Source organism: Cebus imitator, unplaced genomic scaffold (assembly GCF_001604975.1).
Source record: "Cebus imitator isolate Cc_AM_T3 unplaced genomic scaffold, Cebus_imitator-1.0 Scaffold58, whole genome shotgun sequence".
In the NCBI taxonomy this organism is placed as follows: Eukaryota; Metazoa; Chordata; class Mammalia; order Primates; family Cebidae; genus Cebus; species Cebus imitator.
The window spans coordinates 4,288,251-4,312,391 of record NW_016107373.1 but is presented as its reverse complement, the minus strand read 5'-3'; the positions used below and the strand labels follow the sequence as shown (position 1 = coordinate 4,312,391).

The 24,141-nt window shown below is 39.3% G+C and overlaps 1 protein-coding gene across 2 annotated transcripts in view; it reads left to right on the top strand.

The window, feature by feature from the left end:
* The window catches only part of TTC17 (tetratricopeptide repeat domain 17), a 142,085-nt gene extending 119,859 nt beyond the window's left edge, over window positions 1–22,226 (top strand). Inside the window, exons 24-26 of one of the 2 annotated variants that reach the window (XM_017529412.1) lie at window positions 17,279–17,398; window positions 19,298–19,441; window positions 21,066–22,226. In XM_017529412.1, coding sequence (XP_017384901.1) covers window positions 17,279–17,398; window positions 19,298–19,441; window positions 21,066–21,197 — 396 coding nt within the window. In that variant the 3' untranslated portion in view covers window positions 21,198–22,226. The remainder of the gene's footprint in view (window positions 1–17,278; window positions 17,399–19,297; window positions 19,442–21,065) is intronic. The other variant, XM_017529413.2, reaches the window with a different exon arrangement.
* The last annotated feature ends 1,915 nt before the right edge of the window (window positions 22,227–24,141 follow it).

Sequence of the window (24,141 nt, the reverse complement as noted above, 5' to 3'; positions counted from 1 at the left end):
GTGATGGGGAGGAAGGCAGCAAATCACACTGCCACGTGTGTTCCTATGCAACAATTTTGCATGTTCTTCACATGTACCCCAAAACCTAAAATGCAATAAAATAAATAAATGGGGAAAAAATATTAACCAAATTATGTGCTTTTTAAAAGTAACACTTCTTAAATACACAACAGTTGAAATTATACAGATTTTTGAAAGCTCTATCAGCCAGGCACAGTGGTTCATGCCTGTAATCCCAGCATTTTGGGAAGCCAAGACAAGAGGATTGCTTGAGACCAGGAGTGTGAGACCAGCTTGGACAACATAGACCATCTCTACCAAAGAAAGCAAATAAACCAACCTACCCAAGCATGGTAGCATGGCCTACCTACTCTGGAGGCTGAGGCAGGAGAATTCTGAGCCCAGGAGTTTGAGGCTGCAGTGAGCTATGATTGTACCAGTTCCCTCCAGCCTGGGTGACAAAGTGAGACCCTGCTTCAGAAAAGAAAAAAGATACATCATGCAAATACTAGTAAAAAGTAAGCTGGTGTAGCTGTACTAATGTCAGACTAATATGTAATTTAAGGCAAGAAGCATTACTGTGGTTAAAGAGAGACATTTCATAATGATAAAATGATTAGTCTACCAGGGATATAGAAAATTATAAATTTAGATGTAACTAATAGCACAATTTTAAGTTATATAACAAGTATTAAACACGAATCTGCAGTCATAGTGGAATTTAACATACCCCTCACCAGGTGATAAAATTAAGCAGACAAAAAAATTTGCTAAAAATATAAATCATCTTACTAAAAAACAAACTTGACCTAACTGATAATTTATATAATGTTGATTTCAACTATGACAAACTACTCATTTTTAAAAAGTTATATGGAACATTTACCATCTTCATCATAACCTGAGTCATAAGTTAAGCCTAAGTTAAATTTTAATACATTTGAATCATTTACATTATGTTTTCTGACCGTAGTGGAATTAAGCTAAAAAAAGATCAGAAACAAAAGAATAGATAGAAAATCTCCAGGCTAGGTGCAGTGGCTTACACCTGTAATCCGAGCACTTTGGGAGACCACGGCCTGCGGATCTCCTGAGGTCAGGAGCTTGAGACCAGCCTGGCCAACATGGTGAAACCCCGTTTCTACTAAAAATACAAAAATTAGCCGGGTGTGGTGGTGCATGCTTATAACCCCAGCTACTCGGAAGGCTGACGCAGGAGAATCGCTTGAACTCAAGAAGTGAAGGTTGCAGTGAGTTGTGATCGCTCCACTGCACTCCAGCCTGGGCAACAAAGCATGACTCCATCAAAAAAAAAAGAAAGAAAGAAAAGAAAAAAAATTATCCACCTAATTTGGTAACATTAAGCAGTACACCTCTAAATAATCCATGGGTCAATGAAAAAGGCACAAAGAAAATTAGAAAATATTTTGAAATATCTGATACAGTATAAAAGATATGGCATATCAGAACATGTGGGATACAATTAAAGCAATACTTGAGGGGAAGTTTATAACCTAAATGGATATATTAGTTTAAAACAGAAAGGGGAGAGGAGATGAAAGTCATTGATATATGCTTCTATCTCAAAAAGCTAGAAAAAGAACAAATCAAAACTACACTATATTGAGATATTTTTCACCCATCACATTGGCAAAAAGTCAGAAGTTTTATAAGACAAAACCTCTTAGACTGTGGGGAAACACACGGCCATACATTGCTAATGAAAATGTGAAATGGGCTGGGTGCGGTGGCTCGTGCCTATAATCCTAGCACTTTGGGAGGCCAAGGCAGGTGGATCACTTGAGGTCAGGAGTTCAAAACCAGCCTGTCTAACATGGTGAAGTCCTGTCCCTACAAGAATTTTTTTAAAAATTAGCTGGGTGTGGTGACAGGCATCTGTAATCCCAGCTACTCGGGAGGCTGAGGCAGGAGAATTCGCGTGAACCAGGGAGGCACAGGTTGCAGTGAGCCGAGATGCACCACTACACTTCCGCCTGGGCAACTGTCTCAAAAAAAAAAAAAAGTGAAATGGATGACCTTTACAGGGAAGAAATTGACTGTATCTAGCAAAATTATACATTCATTTACCCTTTTAGCCAGCAATTCTACTTTTGGTAATTATTCCCAAAAGTGCATTGGCAAAAACATTAAAACAAAAATACTTATGAATGAGGCTGTTTATTGTAACCTGATTTGTAGCAAATTGGAAATAACCCAAATGCCCAGCAGTAGTGGAGTGATTAAATGAGAAGTTCCCCGTGGATGTACATTATGTGTGAACATCCACACAGTAGAGGCTTCCACAGCTGTCAAAGAGAACAAGGACCATCTCTATGAAATAAAATCTCCAGGCTATCAAATGAGGTTAAAAAAGTGGAAAAAATATAATATCTTAGGTTACTATTTATCTTTTTTAAAAAAATGGCAAGGGAAGAGTGGATAAATGTAGAGAAAAAGATATTTTTAAATGGAAGACTAAATCTTAAAAATATTTTTAATTGGTTTTCCATAGAGGAAAGAAAATCGGGAGGAGAGGACAAGGAATGAAGCTGGGATCCTTGAATCAACATTATTTTTTCAGTTTGACTTTGAAACCAAGTAAATATTTGGCACAGATACACAAAATTTTTAATAAAGCAGTTTCTACTTAAAATTAAACGAGCCTAACTGTGTTTTCAGTTGGTATTATAACCATATCAAGGGAAATTATCAAGAGGAATTATTCCAAGTGACTTTAAAACACAATTACAGTTGACCCTTGAACAACATGGAAGTTAGGGGTGCCAACTCCCTACACAGTTTAAAATCCACGTATAACTTTTGACTCCTCAAAAACTTAACTACTGTTAGCCCACTATTGGCTTACCAAGTCTGGGAAAGCAAGGAAGTTCCCAATGACAACAAAGTTTGTAACAAAAGAATTTGGAATGAACTTGAATACGCTCCCATTGGTCAAACATAAGACAGTTTGAGCAACAGGAAGATAATAACTGCAGTGATTATTATCTTCATTTCATCACATACAGTTAAACTACCAAATTTGCTATGATGATTGTGACTTGGAGAATGCATGGTATACTAGTTTGTTTTCACCCTGCTGATGATGGGATCAGGTGTCTCCCATGCTATTCTCGAGATAGTGAATAAGTCTCTGGTTTTCAGACATATCTGAAACCAGGACCAAAAAGAGGTTTAATTGGTCTTAGAGTTCCACGTGGCTGAGGAGGCCTCAGAATCATGGCAGGAGACAAAAGATACATTTTATATGGCAGCAGCAAGAGAAAAATGAGGAAGAACAAAAGTGGAAACCCCTGATAAACCCATCAGATCTCATGAGACTTATTCACTATCACAAGAATAGCATGGGAAAGACCAGCCCCCATCACTCAATTACCTCCCCCTGGGTCTCTTCCACAGCACATGAGAATTCTGGGAAATACAATTCAAGTTGAGATTTGGGTGGGGACACAAACCATATCACATGGAAATAGATTTTTTTCAGTGTAGATATAAGTAAAAGTAAAAAGCATGTATCTTTCCTTTTCTAAATTAATATTTTGGGGGGGGGGTGAGCGGTTGATGAGGGAAAGTCTCTCTAGGAATATTCCAGTTAATAAATTGGAAGTGATAACCTTAGAATATTACAGTTTTGTTACTCCTAATGAATTTATGGCAATGATTATCACTGGCTACTAATATCTCAAATAGAGACACCCAGACAGTATGTATGTTCATTAGAAGCACACATCACTACCTATAAAATAGTTTCATCCCTACTCTTTCCCCAAAAGTTAAATCTAAACCAGTCACTTCTCTAATTACAATTTATGAGAAATAACGGAACAATGGAGCATGTTAAATGGTACCATGAGGTTACAATAGCAGAGTCTAATGCAGAAAACCTACAGGACAAATAACCTTATTTCTTCTACAAAAATAAATTTGGAAAGAAAAAGTCTGATGAAGATGGATGGACTCCAGAGATCACAACAGACTTAAGGGGAAAGCAGCCAATTACAATGTATGGAGCTCATTTAGATTGTGATTCAAACTGTAAAAGCAAAACAAAACTTCTGTAAGACACTTGGGGAACTTAGGAACACCAGCTGAATACTTGATGATATTAAAGAATCATTTTCATTTCTTTAGGCTTAATGTACATAAGCTTATGTTCTAAACATTGAGATTTTATCTTTTAGAGGCATACACTAAAGAATTTACTGGTAAAATTATATGAAATCTGAAATTTGCTTCACATTAACATGGATGAGGGTATAGATGAAACAACATTGGCCATGAGTTGATAACTGTTGAAGCTGAATGATGAGCACATGAGGGTTCATTATGTTTTATTTATTTAATTTAAAGAGGGTCTCCATCTGTCACCCGGCCTAGAGTGCAGTGACATAGTCATAGCTCACTGCAGCCTCAAACTCGTGGGCTCAAGTGATTCCCCTGCTTGATCCTCCCTGCCCCACCCCCTAACCCTCCAAATAGGACAATAGGCATGGACCATGCCAAGCTAATTTTTAATTTTTTTTTTTTGTAAAGATGCAGTCTCACTATGTTGCCTAGACTGGTCTCAAACTCCTGGCCTCAAGCAATTCTCCCGCCTTGGCTTCCCAAATTACTAAGATTACAGGTGTGAGCCACCACACCCAGCCAGGTGTGCAACGTTAAAAAGAGTAGTTCCTTTATTTTTATATACACTTGAAATTTTTCATTATAAAACATTTAAGTGATGTGATTACGAAGATGAAAAAACAAATAGCATCAGAAATGAGTAGGTAAATTTAAAAAGCAAATTAACACATCTTAAAAATAAATTGTGTAAGTCAGATACTCAGTTGATGGGTTGCATGAATTAGACATAATTAAATAGTGAATTGCAAGCTTTGTAAAAAACTTACCTGGAATATAATAGAGATGAGACAAATGAGTCAACACACTTAGGAAGTATCATGTCTTCCAACCTGGAAAAATAAAAAATCCATACCTACATACATTATAGTAGAACTACAAAACAGCAAAGGTAAAGGTATCTTAAAGCATCTGTTTGTGTCAGAGTACTGTCAGGAAAACAGAAATAACACTAGATATTTCAGAAAAGCAAATTTAATTTAGAGAATTGATTACATTGTTGTAGAGGGCTGAAAGAGAAAAAGGAAACAAGGAAGTAAACTAGAGATAACTGTAGGGAACAGCTCCACTTCAAGGTGTGGCAGCAAGTGATTAGGGTTTTCAGAATTTAGAAGTTCACAGAAGAAACCCTGAAGGGCTGGAGCTCCTCCTTAGGCAGAGAAGGACAGCTCTGCAGCAGAAGTGTGCAATGAGGCTGGGTCTGGGAGTGCTGAAAGAACCTGGAGACTGGAGTGCTGTTGCTGGAATAACACTGACAGGAGCAGCATGCAAACAGAAAGAAAGTCCCTTCTCCCTCTTGCCTTCCAATCTCCTAGTGCACATGTTTGCTGAACCTAACAAGAGGCCTGTTAACAAACAAGAAATGAGGTTTGCAGAGTTGCAGCAGACTTATGACAAAGTAAATTTGAACCTGAAAGATACAAACCCAAACATGGTGGAAAATAATAATTTGTGGGATTTTAAAAGAAATGACTGAAAGACTGTACAAAGTAGAATGTATATTTAAGAATGGGATGATCAGAGTTTAGGTTTTCCAAAGTTCTTTTATTGTTCCGGAGAAGAGACTTAATACATTGTTTACACTTCGTTAAAAGAATGCACAAATCTAAAACCTGTGAGAATAAAATAATGATGTAAGAAGAGGATGACCCAAAAAAATCAATACAAGAAAATGAAAAAAAAAAAAAAAGGCATTCAACAATCTGGACAAATAAAAAATAATCTATAATATAGCAGTGACAATAATGTCAAATTGGAAAATTTTTAAAGGAACTAGCAGTGACAATAATGTCAAATTGGAAAATTTTTAAAGGAACTGCATATTTTTATGACTCATACCTAAAATATAACAGAAATGTTTAAAAAGTTGGAAAATAAGTACCAGATACAAACTAATCAAAAGGAGGTAGGCATAGTTATATTAATTACCTGAAAACTATGTATTTCAAAATAAAAATTATTAAGAGTAGAGAGAATGACTGCATAATGATAAAATGTTTAAATCACCAGAAAGATATACCAGTTCTAAATTTAAACATATTCAGTAAAATAACATCAAAAGAGGTAAAGCAAGAAAAAAAAAAAAGATCTGCAGTTAGAAATTGCAAATCTGTTGACATAAACACCCTTCTCCATTATGGCTAAGCCAGTCAGTTTGTACCTGTGTTTATGTTCATGAGGGATATTGGTCTGTGGTTTTTTTATTATAATGTTTTTGTGAAGTTTTGTTATCAGGATAATGATGACCTTGTTTAATGAGTTAGAAGTGTTTCCTTCACTTTGGTTTTCTGAAAGAGTCTGTAGAGAATTGGTGTTCTTCTTTAAATATCTGGTAGAATTTGCCAGTGAAGCCATCTGGTACTAGAGTTCTCTTTGTGGGAGGTTTTTAATTACAGTTCTAGTATCTTTAATAGATATAGGGCTATTCAAATTNATTTTGTATTTGTTTTTAGAGACAGGGTTTTGCCATGTTGCTTGAACTCCTGGGCTCAAGGGATGCGCCTGCCTTGGCCACCCAAAGTGCTGAGATTACATGTGTGAGTCACTGTGCCCAGCCCAAACAATTTTTTTATCTGGTTAAGTTTTCTAGGCACTCCTGGAAGAACAGGGCCAGAAGGAAAGACAGTTTAAATCTGACATGTCTTTGCATATGAAGTCATTGCTTTATTCTTTTTTGAACCAAACCTCCCCAAACAATGTAGTTAGCAAGAGCTACATTTATAAATTTCTATAATGAGATAATCCCTTTCCCTAAGGGAGAAGCAGCTAAAATCTGGCCATCCAAAGACTTCATTTTCTAATAAGTCCGTCCATACAATACATAGAGAGACAGCCCAGTCACTTTTCCAAGGGAGATTTTCAAAGTTGATGTGCATCTATTTTCTGTTATCTAATAAATTGAAATAGCATCCATTATTCAAAAAGTCATTATTGTGTGGCCGGGCACAGTGGCTCATGCCTGTAGTCCCAGCACTTTGGGAGGCCACGGTGGGCAGATCACTTGAGGTCAGGAGTTTGAGACTAGGCTGGCCAACATGGTGAAACACCATCTTTACGAAAAATACACAAATTAGCTGGGCGTGGTGGCGGGTGCTGGTAGTCCCAGATATTCAGGAGACTGAGGCACAAGACTCACTTAAACCTGGGTGGCGGAGGTTGCAGTGAGCCGAGATCATGCCACTGCACCCCAGCCTGGGCAACAGAGCAAGACTCTGTCTCAAAATAAAAAAGAAAAGAAAAGAAAAAGAAAGGCACTGCGTGAGGGAACCTATAGAAGACCACAAAACGCTTGGCTGTCAAAACTCCACAGCCCTTTAGAACTGTGGATCCAAGGAAGCACTTGATCCCTTCACTGTTGATTTGTTCCTGGAAATGCCAGGCCCTTTGGTCAAAATAGCATAACTAGATCTAAAGCCCAAACAGTGGCAAGGGGATTTGGCCCATCTCAGTGAGTGTCAGGATGCTTTAATGGAAATAACTGGTTAATAACATTTATGGAAATTTTATTTACCATTGAGCCTTTAAAAGATACCCATGAGGGCCGGATGTGGTGATTCGCACCTGTAATCCCAGCACTTTGGGAAGCCGAGGCAGGCAGATCACGAGGTCAGGCAGGCAGATCATGAGGTTAGGAGACTGAGACCATGCTGGCCAACATGGTGAAACGCTGTCTCTACTAAAAATACGAAACTTAGCTGGGTATGGTGGCACATGCCTGTAATCCCAGCTACTCAGGAGGCTGAGGCAGGAGAATCACTTGAACCAGGGAATCGGAGGTTGCAGTGAGCCAAGATGGTGCCACTGTACTCCAGCCTGGTGACAGAAGAGACTCATGAGATCTTATTGATCCAGTTAAAACAAAGCAGCTTAAAATGACTGATTGTATGAATAAATCTTTTAGTAAAGTGTTTGTGTATAAAAAGAAATAATTAAAGTGTTTTCTCCAGGTAATAAAACTGTTTTTCTCATTTTATACTTTTCCAAAAATGTTTTTATAATAAGTATATTTTTACTTTTGTAATCATAAAGAAAGTAGGGTATTTTGAAAAAATAATTAGGTCATTACTTTTAACTCAAATGCATGTTCAGAATTTTGAAAATATGCAGCCAAGAGCACATATTTGAATCTGCTGCTCTGCAGAAAAACTTAATAAGCAGCCTAAATGGTTATGAAGCAGGTGGGGCCCAGCCCTAGATTCCAGGTCACAGGGCAGGTTGCCAGGGCAGCCGGCACATGGGTGCTTCTGCCCCCCAGTGGACATCTCTGGAAAGTGCAGGTTCTGGCCTGCATGTTTCTCCAGGGACAGGACCCGGAATGTTTCAGAACACAGAGACATTTGGAAAAACTGGCCTCGCTATTCAAATTATCTCTTCTTTGGTGATCTTTGGTAATTGTATCTTTCAAGGGATTTGTTCGTTTCATCTAAGTTGCTTAATTTATTGGCATAAAGTTCTTTATATTATTTTCTTATCCTTTTACTATCTGTAGGATCTGTAGCAATGGACCCTCTCTTAATCCTGATATTGGTATTCTGTATCTTCTCTCTTTTTTTTCTGATCAGACTCACTAGAAGTTTATGCATTTTATTTATTTATTTATTTTTGGATGGGGACAGAGTCTCACTCTCTCCCAGGCTGGAGTCCAGTGGTACATACTCTCAGCTCACTGCAACCTCTGCCTCCTGGGTTCAAGTGATTCTCGTACCTCAGCCTTCTGAGTAGTTGGGATTACAGGCAGGTACCACCACACCTGGCTAATTTTGTGTACTTTTAGTAGAGATGAGGTTTCACAATGTTGCCCAGGCCAGTCTCAAACTCCTGAGCTCCAGTGATACACCCACCTCAGCCACCATGCCTGGCCAATTTTATTGATCATAAATAATCAGTTTGGGGATCCACTGACTTTTCAACATCTTTTTGTTTTCTCTTTCATTTATGTCTGCTTTTATCTTTGTAATTTGTCTTCTGCTTGCTTAGGATTTAGTTTTCTTTTCTTTTTTTAGCTTTTTAATAGTTTTTTCTTAAGTTTTTAATATAAGCTTGTATCATTGACTTGATCCCGCTCTTCTTTTCTAATGTAGATGTTTAGTGCTAAAAGTTTCCTGTAAATTTGTGACAAATTTGATCTGTCATATTTTCATTTTCATTCCACATAGTACTTTTTAATTTTCCTTCTGATTTTTTTTGACCCATGAGTTATTTAGGAGTATGATATTTGGTTTCCAACTATTTGGATGTTTTCTAGATATCTTTCTTTAGTTGGTAGCTAGTTTAATTCCATTGTAGTAAATGAAAATACTTTGTATGATTTGAATTCTTTCCGACTTATTCAAGCTTGTTTTATGGGCCAGAATATGGTCTACCTGGGTAAATGTTTCATGTGCACTAGAAAGGAATATTGTCTTCTGCTATAGGTAGAGCATTTTAGAAATATCAGTTAGGTTAACATCATGATAGTATTGTTCATGTTTTCTTTGTCTTTACTGATTTTCTTGGTCTTCTGTAAAATGTTGAGAGGCTAAAATATTCAACTATATTAATAATTATGAATTTGTTTATACCTTATTTTAGTCCTGTAAGTTTTTGATTTGTCTATTTCTAAGTTCTGTTACTAGGTATAGAAATCAGTAAAATAGAAAACAAAGATACAGTAGAGAAGATGAATAATCTAAAAGTTATTTCTTTGAAACAAATAGTAAAATAAACTTCTGGCAAAATTAGATAAAAAGAAAGTACAAATACTTAATGTAAGGGAAAAGGGTGAGACAAAACTATGATTATATCAAATTAAGAGATAAGAAAAGGGTATAATTACAACTTTATGCCAATAAATTGGAAAACAAGTAGAATTCTTAGAAAAATGTAATGTACTTAAGCTGATTCAAGAACAAAAAGAAAACCTGAAGGGTCTTATAATTCTCAAATAAATTGAAGGAATACATTTTTTTAAAATCTTCTCACAAAGAATACAACAAGGTCTATTGATTTTGCAAGTGTGAATTGAGAAATACCTCATCCTAATATAAACAGACTTCCAGACTTTAGAAAAGGGTATGGCATACCAGTTAATTCCTTGAGACGGGTATAGCCTTTAAAACAAAACCAGACATTGTGAGAAAGAAAAATTATACATAGTTATATATGTTGTCATATGTAATTTTTAAGTTAGCACTAATCTCACTCATGAACTTAGGTATGAAAAGCATAAGTAAAATATTAACAGCTTGAATCCAGCAGCACATTTCTTTAAAAAAAAGATAGACCTTGACCAAGTTGGGTTTATCCCAGAAATACTGAAAATGGTCTAATTCTAGGAAAACATAAAATTTTCATCACCAAATTAAAGGAGAAAAACTATGAAATCATTTTAAATTGCATTTGACATACTCCATACCCATTTATGATGTAAAAGTAATGTAAATTAATAATAGTAACTTCCTTAATGTGGTGAGAAGAATCAACAGAACATGTACTTCAGAGATGATTCTTAATGAGAAAATAAGAAAAAAGTTTTTTGAAATCAGGAAAAAGAATGCAGACAATCACCACTTCTTTTCAACCTTGTACTGAAACTCCTAGCATGTATAGTAAATCAATAAAAAGAAATTAGGCTGGGTGCAGGGGCTCATGCCTGTAATCCCAGCACTTTGGGAGGCCAAAGTGGGCAGATCACTTGAGGTCAGGAGTTCGAGACCAGCCTGATCAACATGGTGAAACCCCGTCCCTACTAAAAATATGTAAATTAGCCAGACTCTGTCTCAAAAAAAAAAAAAAAAAAAGAAAGAAAGAAATTAATGGCATAAGTATAAAGAAGAAAAAGCAAAATATTATTCAGAGATGATTTGATTATCTGTATAGTAAACCCCAAAGAATCTACAGACAGTTTTTTGGAAATACTATTTTTCTCAAAGTAGCTTCCTATAAACTCAGTAAATAAAAAGTTGCATTTCTGTACAATAGCACAAAATTTGAAAGTGTAATTTTTTAAAATATACATTGTTTCAAAAATATAAAGTTCTCAGTAAATCTTATAAAAATTATAAAAACCTGTATGCGCAAGAGATAAAACTTTATCAAAAAGCATTTTAAACAACCTAAATAAACAGATAAATAATGTTCATGGATAAGAAGACCCATATTATAAACATGTCAGTTTTCCCCAATTTGATTTATAGAGTCAATGCTATTATAATCAAAGCACCAGCAGGGTTTTCTATGGCACGTTGAAAAGCGGGTCTTTATATGGAAAGGTAAAGCTTGAATAATAGACCTGACAGTCTTGAAAATAAAAATAAAGTCAAAATTGCCTTACTTTTATAATACAACAAGACATTATGCTTTTTGCTCAAGCATAAACAAAAATGGCTAGGAAGACTAAATAGAAAGCCCAGAAACAGACTCTAACACAGGGGTCCCAATTCCCAGAGCATGGACAGTCTGTGGCCTGTTAGAAGCTGGGCTACACTACAGGAAGTGAGTGGTAGGTGAGCTTCATCTGTATTTACAGCAACTCCCCATCGCTTGCATTACTGCCTGAGCTCCTCCTCCTCTGCCTTAGATTCTCATAGGAGCGCAAACCCTATTGTGATCTGCACATGCAAGGGATCTAGGTTGCACAATCCTTATGAGAATCTAATGCCTTATGATCTGTCATTGTCTCCCATCACCTCCAGATGGGACCATCTAGTTGCGAGACACAAGCTCAGGGCCCCCACTGATTCTGCATTATGGTGAGTTATATAATTATTTTACAATGTAATAATAATGGAAATAAAGTGCACGATAAATGTAATGCACTTGAATCATCCCGAAACCACCCCCTGCGCTGCCCATGGAAAATCTGTCTTCCATGAAACCTGTCCCTGTTGCCAAAAACAGTTGGGGACCTCTGCTCTAACATACAGAACTGTGATATGTTAAAAAGGTAATATTGAAAATTGGTGCAAAGAGAAGGGACTACAGGAAATGTACTGGGGCAATTGCTTAGTTAATTTCAATCTTCATATCTTACACAAAAATTCAATTCCACATGAATTAAGGGCTCAAGTATCAAAAACAAAATGTTAAAAATTAGAGTAAAATATAGGAGATGATCTTTCTGGCTGTGGAGTAAGGAAAGTTTTCTTCTTAAAGAAGACACAAAAGAACTAACTATAAAAGAAAATGTTAAATGAATTCAAGTATATTAAAGTTTAGTTTTTTTAATTAAAGAGAGGCAAGCCAGAGGAAAAACATATGTAACACATTTAATCCACAAAAGATTAATATACAAAACATATAAATTGATGAAAAGTAATAAAATAGAAAAATGCATAAAAGATACTAACAGACATTTCACAGAAAGAAATGATATATGTGATGAATAAATGTAAGAAACAATTCTCGATCTTACTAGTAATCAGGAAATGCTGAAGATGCCATTTTCCCCTCGCCAACAATACCTGGGGTTCGGAAGGATATGGATCAAGAGTTCCTTTTAAACAACGTTAATGGGGTTGTAAGTTGGCATAGCGCCTTTGGGAAACAATGTGGCGATCTTTTGGTTTTCTCTTTTTTAACATATGCATATCCTGTGGCCCAGAAGTTCTACTCCCTGGTATCTACTGTAGACTATAGCAGGAGATAGTCAAACAGGAGGCAATCTAAATGCCCATCTACAGAAAATGTATAAGTACCATGTAGTATATTCAACTTAATGTGCATTTAATCATGCAGCAAGGAAACTGAATAAACACAACATGAATGCATCTTAGAAATACAATGTTGAATAAAAAATCCCAAGTTCGACAAATCTGCATATAGTACACCATAATTCTCCCTTATCTGCAGCTTTCTTTTCCATGGTTTCAGTTACTTGCAGTCGATCTTGGTCCAAAACTATTAAATGGAAAAATTCCAAAAATAAGTAAGTTTTTAAGTTGTCCACCATTCTGAGTAGCATGATGAAATCACCTGCTGTCGGGCTCAGTCCACATGGGATGCAAATCACCCCTTTACCCAGTGTATCCACACTGTAGATGCTCCCTGCCTCTCAGTTATCAGATTGAAAAAACATAGTAAATATATAAAACTGGATCCTATCCACAGTTCCAGGCCTCCACTGGGAGTCTTGGAATGTATCCCCCTCAGGTAGGAGGGATTACTGTATGATTTTCATAAAGTGCAGGAAGAAGTAAACTAATATATATTGTTGAATCAAGTATACATGTATGCTAGTGATAGAACTCTCTTTAAAAGGAGAAATGGAATAATAAAGTTAACATTTAGAAGAGTGTGTGAGGATGGAATGATGTAAGAACACATAGTTAAATACGAGTTCATTTTTCAATAAGGTGGTCATTTCTGGAATATTCATTATTGTATGTTTTACAGCATGAATATGTTTTATATAGTTATATATTTACTATTTATGTTATGTAATTATATATTTACTTGGCATGGTGGCTCATGCCGGTAATCCTAACACTTTGGGAGACTGAGGCGGGAGGATCACTTGAGCCCAGGATTTCAAGAACAGCCTGGACATGGCAAGATCCCATCTCTACAAAAAAATCTAAAAATTAGCCAAGCATGGTGGTGCATACCTGTAGTCCCAACTACTCAGGAAGCCAAGGTGGGAGGCTAAGACAGAAGTATCACTTGAGCCCAGGAGTTCAAGGCTGCAGTGAGCTATGATATACACCACTGCACTCCAGCCTGGGGAACAGAGCAAGATCTGCCTCAGCAAAAATAAGAAATTTTATATTATATGTGTATTTAATTATTTATATTCTTTTGTGTGTCAAATATTAGCATTAAAGAAAGATCTTTTTTTTTTTTTGGAGATGGAGTCTCGCTCTGTCACCCAGACTGCAGTACAGTGGCACAATCTTGGCTCACTACAACCTCCGCCTCCCAAGTTCAAGTGATTCTCCTGCCTCAGCCTCCTGAGTAGCTGGGATTACAGGTGCCTGCCACCACACCTGGCTAATTTTTTTGTATTTTTAGTAGAGATGGGGTTTCACCATATTGGCCAGGCTTGTTTCGAGCTCCTGATCTCAAGTGATCCGCCCACCTCAGCTTCCTAAAGTGCTGAGATTACAGGCATGAGCCACTGCACCCGGCCTAAGATCATTTTATTTAAAATCATTTTGGAATGCTAGTCAAAAAGAACAAGTCACTTAACAAGAAGGAACAAGTCAGGCCAACTTCAGATTTCTCTGCGGCAGCATTCCACACCAAGAGGCAATAGAGAAATGCTGACACATTATTTGAGGAAAGAATAAGCTGTGGTTTTAAATCCAGCCAAGCTGTCTTTTAGCTCTGAAAGCAGCAGACAGGAAGTTTTCAACATATATGAGTGTATTCATTTGCTAGGGCCACTAGAACAAAACACCACAGGCAGGGTGGCTTAAACAGTGGAAATTTATTCAATCACAGGTCTGCAGGCTAGAAGTCAAAGATCAAAGTTCTGACAGGGTTGCTTTCCTCTGAGACCTTGGCCACCCTCTTGCTGCCTCTTCACTTGGTTGTTTTCTCTGTGCACACGGGACCCTGGTTTGTCTCTCCTTCTTCTAGGTCCTTCCTATAAATCCAGTCATTTAGAGTTAGCGCCCCATTCTCATAGCCTTATTTTAACTTAATCACTGCTTTAAAGACTTCCAAATACAATTATATTCTGAGGTACAGGGGATTGGGACTTACAAATATGAATTTTGGCCAGGCATGATGGCTTATGCCTGTAATGCCAGCACTTTGGGAGGCCGAGGCGGACAGATCACAAGGTCAGGAGTTCGAGACCAGCCTGGCCAGCATGGTGAAACCCTGTCTCTCCTAAAAATAGAAATTTAGCTGGGCACGGTGGTACACACCTGTAGTCCCAGCTACTTGGGAGGCTGAGGCAGGAGAATCACTTGAACCCGGCAGGCGAAGGTTGCAATGAGCTGAGATCGCACTCCAGCCTGGGCAACAGAGCAAGACTCTATCTCAAAAAAAAAAAAAAATGAATTTTGGGGAACACAGTTCAACCCATAGCAGTGATCTCAGAGAATATTGTTCCCATGAGCTCTTCTTGAAGAAACTATTAGAAGATGAGCTTTAGCCAACCAGGAGATGATTGGGAAAATCACACAAAAGTAATGTCAGTGATCACTGATTATATTCAGCTATAAAACCAATACTAGAACAAAGGTGAGGCATAGAGTGATAGGCCAGAATGTAAACACACTATGCCCTGACAATGTGGAATTATAAAATTGGCAAAGGCTATATTGAAAAAAGAAATCAGACAAGCAGTTAAGTTTTCTGAGTGCCTCTTCTGTAACGTCTGGGAGTCAGAGATCGTCAACCAAAAGTGGCAAATGACACAGATTTTAGAAATCTAAAATTAGACCTAAGTTCAAAATTCAGCCTAAATTAAATACTGTAGTTCTATATATAGTAAAGGTAGTATCTCACTGGGGAAACAGGTGAATTATTAATTAAATTTTGAGACGAATTAATAGCTAACTGGAGAAAAATTAAGTTGGAGCCATATCTTTTACTTTACAGCAGGTTAAATTTCAGATGGATTAAATATTTAAACATAAAGAAATGAAATTATAAAAATTCTTTAGGAGAAATGGTAGAATATTTATTTCTTTTTCTTTTTAAGAGACAAGGTCTTACTCTGTCTCCCCCAGGCTAAAGTGCACTGAGCAGGATGATCATAGCTCACTGCAACCTCAAACTCCTAGGTTCAAGTGATCCACCTGCCTCAGCCTCCTAAGTAGTGGAGACTGCAGGTATACAACATCCCACCCAGCTAAATTTTTTATTTTTTGTAGAGACAGGATCTTGCTGTGTTGCCCAGGCTGATCTCCTCCTGCCTTGGCCTCCCAATGCACTGAGTTTACAGGCATGAGCCACCATGCCTGGCCCAGTAAAATTTCTTGATAACCTTGGAATGAGATAGGGCTTTCTAACTACAACTGAAAATCCAGAAGTCATTGAAGATCATTTAAAAACCAAACTTTGTATCAATCAAAATCTGTATCACACAAAGTACCGTAAGTCCAAAGGCAGACTTTAAACTCAGGAAACATTATCTGTAATTCATATCATAGGCAAGGATGATCTCCCTAAAATATAAAGAGCTTTTTACCAACAGACAAGATAAAAACCTCTTAGAACAATTAACAAAATATAAAAGCAGATAGTTTACAGAAAAGACATACGAAAGGCTAACAAATATGAAAGGATGGGCAGCTCCACTCATAAGAAGGGAAATGCAGATTAAAACCACGTTTCTCACCCATCAGATTGGCAGAGGCCTAAGATTTTAGTAACAGACTCTGTTATGGGGCGATAAAGAAATGGTGATACTCATATATTTCTGGCAGGAGATTAAATTGTTATAATCTGCCTGGGCGTGGTGGCTCATACCTGTAATTTCGGCACTTTGGGAGGCCGAAGTGGGTGGATCACCTGAGGTCATGAGTTCAAAACCAGCCTAGCCAACATGGTGAAACTCTGTCTCTACTAAAAATACAAAAATTAGACGGGTACAGTGGCTCATGCCTGTAATCCCAGCTACCGGGGAAGCTGAGGCAGGAGAATCGCTTGAACCCAAGAGGTGGAGGTTGCAGTGAGCTGAGATTGTGCCACTGCACATCAGCCTGGGTGACAGAGTGAGACTCCATCTCAAAATAAATAAATAAATAAATAAAATTCTAGAAGGAAACCTAAGAAACAAAATAGTGTTTACTTATCTACAGTGGAGACAAGGATGGGAGGGACACTTCCCTGTATAACTTTGTATATTTCCTGGTTTTTGAAACATGTGAATGTGTTACGTATTCAAAAAGTTTTAAAAAAAATAGATCAAAGACATGAGATATAGTTCTGCCATTCAGTAGTTGAGTGAACTCGGGCAAGACTGTTAACCTCTCTGAACTCTATAAATACTTTTCTCATTTATAGAAGGGCTGTCATAGTAGTATCCAGCTCATAGGGTTGTTCTGAGGCTTAGTGAATGACAGGAGGAACAGAAAGTGCTGAGGAAAGTGCCAGCACTTTGTAAATACTCAGTTGAATGGCCATGACTCATGTTACTGAACTTAATCTTGGTAATAAGTATGTTCTTGAAAAGACACCAGCCTCAGCTAACGTTCCTTTGTAGAACCAGACGTCCTGGGTCCTCTCCAGCATGGCAGCCCTCTACTGGAGAGTGAGAGGCCAGGGAAAGAAGGCGATCGACTGCCTCCGCCAGGCTCTGCACTATGCGCCACACCAGATGAAGGTGAGTGGGACCCAGAAGGTGGGAACTTCTGTCCCTTCGTTCTTTCCATTCCCTGTGGTTTATTCTGCCCTTTCCAACAGCCTTCCTCATGCTCAGCCAGTGAGGACGTGGTGCAAGGAGAGAATGGGGCTGGAGACTCTGACCGGGCTTGTGCCCCGGCAAGCCTCTGAACTGTCCCTGCTGCGTGCCTCCCCAGCCTCAGCAGGTTGGAACATGGGGAAGGCTCTCTAGGTCACTGTAAGACATAACTGCATTTAGTCCCCTTTCCACTGTGTTCAGAGCCACCCAACATACAGCAATTGCACTTGTTTTGCTTATCCTCTTGGCTTGAGCTTGCTTCCAGGCACAGAGACAGAAGCAAATGTCCATTTTTTCTTATACATCGGCCAGTTCCTGGTCCTTATCTGACTTCCACTTTTTATGCAAAAACAAAACAAAACCAGTTAACCCTGTGTAACATCAAACTTTTTCAGAAGACCAGTTATTGTTATGATGGCTGAGAAAGTACAGTGTTTTATTAGCACATCTGTATTGATGTGTTCTGAGTTCTGCATTAATCCCGATCTTGTACTTTTTATTTTTATTTTATTTTATTATTTTTATTTTTGAGAAAGGAGTCTCACTCTGTTGCCAGACTGGAGTGCAGTGGCACAGTCTCGGCTCACTGCAACTCCGCCTCCAGGTTCAAGCAGTTCTTCTGCCTCAGCCTCCCGAGTAGCTTGGACTGCAGGCATGTGCCAGCACACTTAGCTAATTTTTGTATTTTTAGCAGAGACAGGGTTTCACCATGTTGGCGAGGATGGTCTCGTTCTCTTGACCTCGTGATCTGCCTGCCTCAGCCTCCCAAAGTGCTGGGATTACATATGTGAACCACCGCACCTGGCCTAGATCCTATACTTTTTAAAGACATAGCTGATGTCGTCTTTGTTCATCAAGGCGGTATATAGAATGATGGAAGGAACACAGGATTTACTGTCCGGCATTGCTGAGTTTTAAACACAGCTCTGCCTCTTGCTAGCTTTGTGAATTTGGGCACCTTATTACACTTCAGTGAGCTCATCCAGGGTCATGCATTCCATGGCTGTCCCATAAAGACGAAGATGGATCCTTTTTTTCTGTTTCTTCTCTGTCTGCTATAGAACCCAGTATGATGTGATACAGGTAGCAGTTGCTCAGGTAAGACATTCAAAGGGAATATTTGTGATAATAACAGTATTGCTACTTGTTCCATCCATCATTTGGTACTCTATACTGATAGGCAATAGGGAAGGGCTGAGGGTCTACCTCTGGGAGTCAGCAAACGCCCCGAAAAGGGCAAGAGAGTAAAACACTTAAGCCCTGGAGGCCAGACAGCCTCTGGTGCAACTACTGAATTCTTGCATTGTAGTCTGAAAACAGCCACAGAAATACATAGAGGACTGGGAATGATTGTGTCCCTATAAACTTTTTAAAAATAGGCAGCAGACTAGGTTTGCCAACCCCTACTCCACATAATATGACGGAAATTATTACAGACATTATTTTGGCTTTCTGACAGCGTGATTCCAAGTGTGGTCTGTGGACAGTACATGGACTTTTTCTTAGCAGTCTGCAGTGAGACAAGGAGCTTCACCAGAAGAAACCAACTATATTACTCAGCAGGTTGTTTGCTTCAGCTGGCATTTTGTTGTGTTTGTTTTTCAAAGCAAGACTTTGCCAGTGCAAGAAGTAATTGATTTATATTCTGGTACAGGCGCCTTATCTATCACAGACCAGTAGCACACAGCAGAAAAGCACTTTGAGTTGCATCATGCTAATCATTCACCAGGAAACACCGACTGTATTCTTTATGATCACCAGAAACAAGAATGAAAGCTCAAAACCCAATTTTCCCTTCTCACCATTCTCCTCCTCTCCCAGGATGTGCCCCTGATTAGCCTGGCCAACATCTTGCACAATGCCAAACTCTGGAACGACGCCGTCATAGTGGCCACCATGGCGGTGGAGATCGCACCACACTTTGCTGTGAACCACTTCACTCTGGGCAATGTCTACGTGGCAATGGTGAGAGATGGGTGTGAGCGGAATGCACCAGCTCTGCCAAACACTCGCGCATCTTTGATTTCAAAACCTCTTTGAATATGTCATCGCCTGCCAGTTTCCTATAAGCTTTCTGTCTAAAATTGCTAGTTCCACCAATGTTATATTTGATGGACAAGGGTTTGAGAGGATTTTTTTAAAAAATAATACATGAAATTCTTCTAAGTATTTGCAACTACATAGTTCCTCAACATGAGTTTAACACTAACAGTAGAGTCAGATTTACCTACAATTTCCTAGAAACACCTCATGTTCCAGGAAACCTCTCCTCCCCCTCCACATAGACACACACATGCTGTCTGGATTCCAGGTTCGGCCAGGTACGTGTCATCACACTCATGACACCCTGTGCATATTTTTCTTGCAGGATTTTCATCTTGTTTTCTAATTTTTTGTTTAAATGTGTGTCTTTCCCTCTAGCCCAGGGGCCCATTGAGGACAAGACTCCTCTTCACCTCCTGTTCCCAGTGCCTCACAGTGTTTTTGGCCCCTGGTGGGTGCTCACCAAGTAGTTAGCGAATGATGAAATTCCACTGGTTTCATGGAATACCATGGACAGAGAAAATGGCAAAGACATCGCCCAGATCCCTCATTCTGATCAGAAACAAGAACTGATTTCAGAACTGAAAATCCCAGGGAGACCCCCTAAAAGCTGTCATAACCCAATTTAGCGTGAGAATCATGCCATTCATTTTCTTCTAAAATGTGGCATCGCACATAAGGCTGCTATTCCCAAGATGCTCTCAGTAATGGCTGATCGAGTGCGCAGCCCTGGGCTACCAGCTGCATGTATCATCCTTGATTTCAGAGGTGAGAAGTGTTTTGCCAGGGAGGTATTGCTGAATACGCAGATTTCCCTCTCTGCTCCTTAAGTTGAAGAATCTGTGGTTGCTCCCCGTAAATGTGAAATTTGCTACTGTGGACAAGGAATTATGTCTCTCATTTGGCTAGAAGAAATCATTAAACCTGTTGATTTGGGCTTTTCTTTGAGAGTATAAGTCTAAGTAAAAGATTAACACCTTCAAAATGGCAGGGATCATTTCCCAATCTTTGTTGGCATTTTTAAATGTTAAAGAGAATTTTAAAACTCTTCAAAATGTGCAAGTCAAATTGAGATACCTGACTTAGTTTCCATCTTTCCAGCTACATTAGAAATTTTAGGCAGATGTTTAATGGGCATTTATCAGGCATGGCCCTAGAGGTTTCTGTAAGGATGAAATGGAAGGATTTTGTAAAGCGCCCAGCACAGTGCCTCGCACATTTCAGGCACTCAGTAATGTTAGGTCTTATTATTACCACAATTATCACTCTTGTGGGGTTTGTAAAGCTGCTCTACCCCTTTTCCTTTTGTTCTTGTACTCTGCCGTAGTTTTCTTTAGTTTTCTTTGTGATGTTACGTTACTCCTTGGGGCCGAAGGCAGCTGTTTTCTCCCAGCGGAACCTCAGAGTTTTCCAGAGACTTAGATCCATTGAGCCAATGCTGCAGGCTTGTCCGTGGCACAGAGGTGCTCCTTGAGAAAAAGAGGTCACGGTATATATTTAGTCTGGTGGTGCAATCCCCTCACATTTGTCTCCTTGTTCCTCACAGGAAGAATTTGAGAAAGCACTGGTGTGGTATGAATCCACACTGAAGCTTCAGCCCGAGTTTGTCCCCGCCAAGAACCGAATCCAGACCATCCAGTGTCACTTAATGCTGAAGAAGGGACGGCGCTCTCCTTAGTGGACTTCTCCTTTCTCTCTTTCTCTTCACTCACACTCTCAAAAAACAAAAAAGAATAAGAAACCAATCATTGTCACTATCTACTCTTAATGATATGTGTGAAAATAACTGAGTAAGACTTCTAACAGGACTTTTACATATGTGGGAATTGGTTTGTTTTTGATTTTAAGTTTCTTCTTTCCCCCAGCCCACCTCAGAAGAGGCACCTTCAGAAACACACATTTCTTAAAAGGAAAGTGCAGCTTCAAGATACTGTGTAAATACTGAGCCAAGACATTTCTGGAGCTGTGCTTTGTCTCCAAAACCTCAATGCCTTTAGGGCTCTTCTCAGTGGTCCAGCAAGCCTCCTCCTTGAGGAGGAGGAAGCCGCATTGCGCATTCTCTGCTTCCTGTCGTAGCCTCTGTTGTCGATGGAAATGCAAAAGCCCATCTGGTGCCAGTCAGTGAGAAGCCACGTTCTGCGCGCTCTCCGTTAGATCTCCATGCTGTCCCAGTCTTGTCTGTTCCATGCTGCTGTGTTACAAACTCTCAGAGGTAGTTTGCAGGGGAGGAAGGGGAATATGATTTTAAAAACAAAACATTTACAACAACAAAAATTCTTAGGATCACCTGACCTTTGTAATGTTATTTATGTTGGGGAGGGAGGGGGGCCGAGAAGGGGAAATCAGCAGTGTGCAACATCTTTATCATTTGTACTTTCATTACAAATCACAAGGAAACCAGTAAGTTGCAATCCTATATAACAGGTTTATATATATAGAATATGTATATTTGAAGCCCTCTATAGACTGAGTCTCTGTTTTACTAATTCCTTGTTCACTGTGTTACCCATCTTGGAATAAGGTGTGAGTGTCAACTCCCTCTCTCTGAGGCCTCCAGACCTAGCTCCTCAGGAGAGTGATGAGCTGAGGTTGAGTGTTTCCATACAATGCTTTTACCTTTGGTCCCAGGAGAATCAGAAACTCCAACATTTTGAAATCTTCAAGGGCACATACTGAAAAGAAAAATAAAAGTTGTTTATGAGCAAAATAGGTCTGTCGTGTGATTTTTCTTTAGAACCTGGTGTATTTGGGCAGCTGTGAAGCCCAACTTTAACTCTGGATCCGATCTTCCCAAGTCCTACATTGGCTTTATCTATCTTTCAGCAGCAAGGTGAGGGGACAAAAAAATCCATCACTAAGTTTTACAGTTGATGAACTTACTAGAATGATGCATTTAACCGGGAAAGACAAGTGGTCAGCACATGTTCAGAGTCTGGTGTACAATTGACTGTCCCGGCAAAGGAATAATCATCTAAACCACACAGTCATGCCCCTCAGGTAAGCACTGATCTTAAAGGTCACCCAAGTAAGTTTCACAGACAGCCTTGGGGTGCATTGTGTAAGTCGGGCATTCACCTTGGGACAGGAGTCCACTGAAGACGGCATTTCTATGGACTTTACTAGGATGTTATAAGACACTGATCATCTCAGATACTGGCTCATTGAACTTGAAGGGTTTGTTTCTAGCACAGACTAATTTCTTAGAAGCAAATCTGTAATTTCTTACATCAGACATACCTGTGACCTCTCTGTTTTTTGTGCAGCTAAAGTCCAACACACTCTAGTTTTATCAGCTGTATTTCAAGAACAGCAGGCTCCTTTGTTAATGAATACAGTGAGACTTTATTCACTCGGGGGTCCATAGAAATTAACTTATTAACTTGTATCTAGATGCAGTTCCCTGCTTCCTCACCTCACCACAATTGTTTCCTGAAACCTTCAACAGTGGCTTGACTGTTTAAAATTAACATACAATGAAATTCACTCTGGTATACAGTTCCACCACCACAACCATCAAGATACAAAACTTTCATCACCCCAAAAAGACTCCCTCATGCTGTCCCTTTGTAGTCAAATTTACCCAACCCTTAACCCTGGGCACCACGTGTCTGCTTTCCCTCCCTATCGCTGTTCCTTTTCTATAATGTCATATCAATGGAATTACTGTATGGCCTTTTGAGTCCAGCTTCTTTCCCTTGACATAATGAAAGCAGTTGGGGTTTGCCTACGTTGTGTGGATCAGTGATTGGATACTTTTTGTTGCTGAGTAGTGTTCCATTGTTTGTCGGCCTGTTGGAGGGCATTGGAATGCTTCCAGCTTCTGGAGATCGTGTATAAAGCTGCCCTAAATATTTGCATATACGTTTGGCTGGGCACGGTGTCTCACGCCTGTAATCCCAGCACTTCGGGAGGCTGAGGTGGGCGGATCACTTGAGGTCAGGAGTTCGAAACCAGCCTGACCAACATGGTGAAACCCCATCTCTACTAAAAACAAAAATACATTAGCCGGGCCTGGTGGTGGGCACCTGTAATCCCAGGTACTGGGGAGTCTGAGGCACGAGAATCGCTTGAGCCCGGGAGGCAGAGGTTGCAGTGAGCTGAGATGGCACCACTCCACTCCAGCCTAGGCAACAGAGCAAGACTCTCAAAAAAACAAACCAAAACAAAAATTGCATATAGGTTTTTGTGTGCACATAGGTTTTCGTTTCTTTTGTGTTAATAATTCAGCAAGTATTTTTTTCTACTCTGGACCTTTTAAAAGCTGGAATGGTCAGCCAACACTGAATGGAGGCAGCTTCAAGTCGGTTTTATACAGAAGGAGTATGGGGTAGGGACAGCTGCAAATCTTATCTGAAAGGAAGAGGAAAGAACATGACCTTTCTTTGAAATGACTTGAAATGACCTCCACAGCATTGTTCCCAGCCTCATTTCAGATGCTGCTTCAAATCAGGTGTGGTGGGAAGCTGCACTGCGTGGTGGCTGACAGATGATGAATGCATACCTCCCGCAGGGCTGGTGACGTGAGGGCCCCGTGATGATGCAAAGGCAGGCAGCATCCCTGCCCTGTGGCTGCCATCCTGGAACTCTATGGGGCTTATTCACTAGATAGGTCAAAGCTCTAA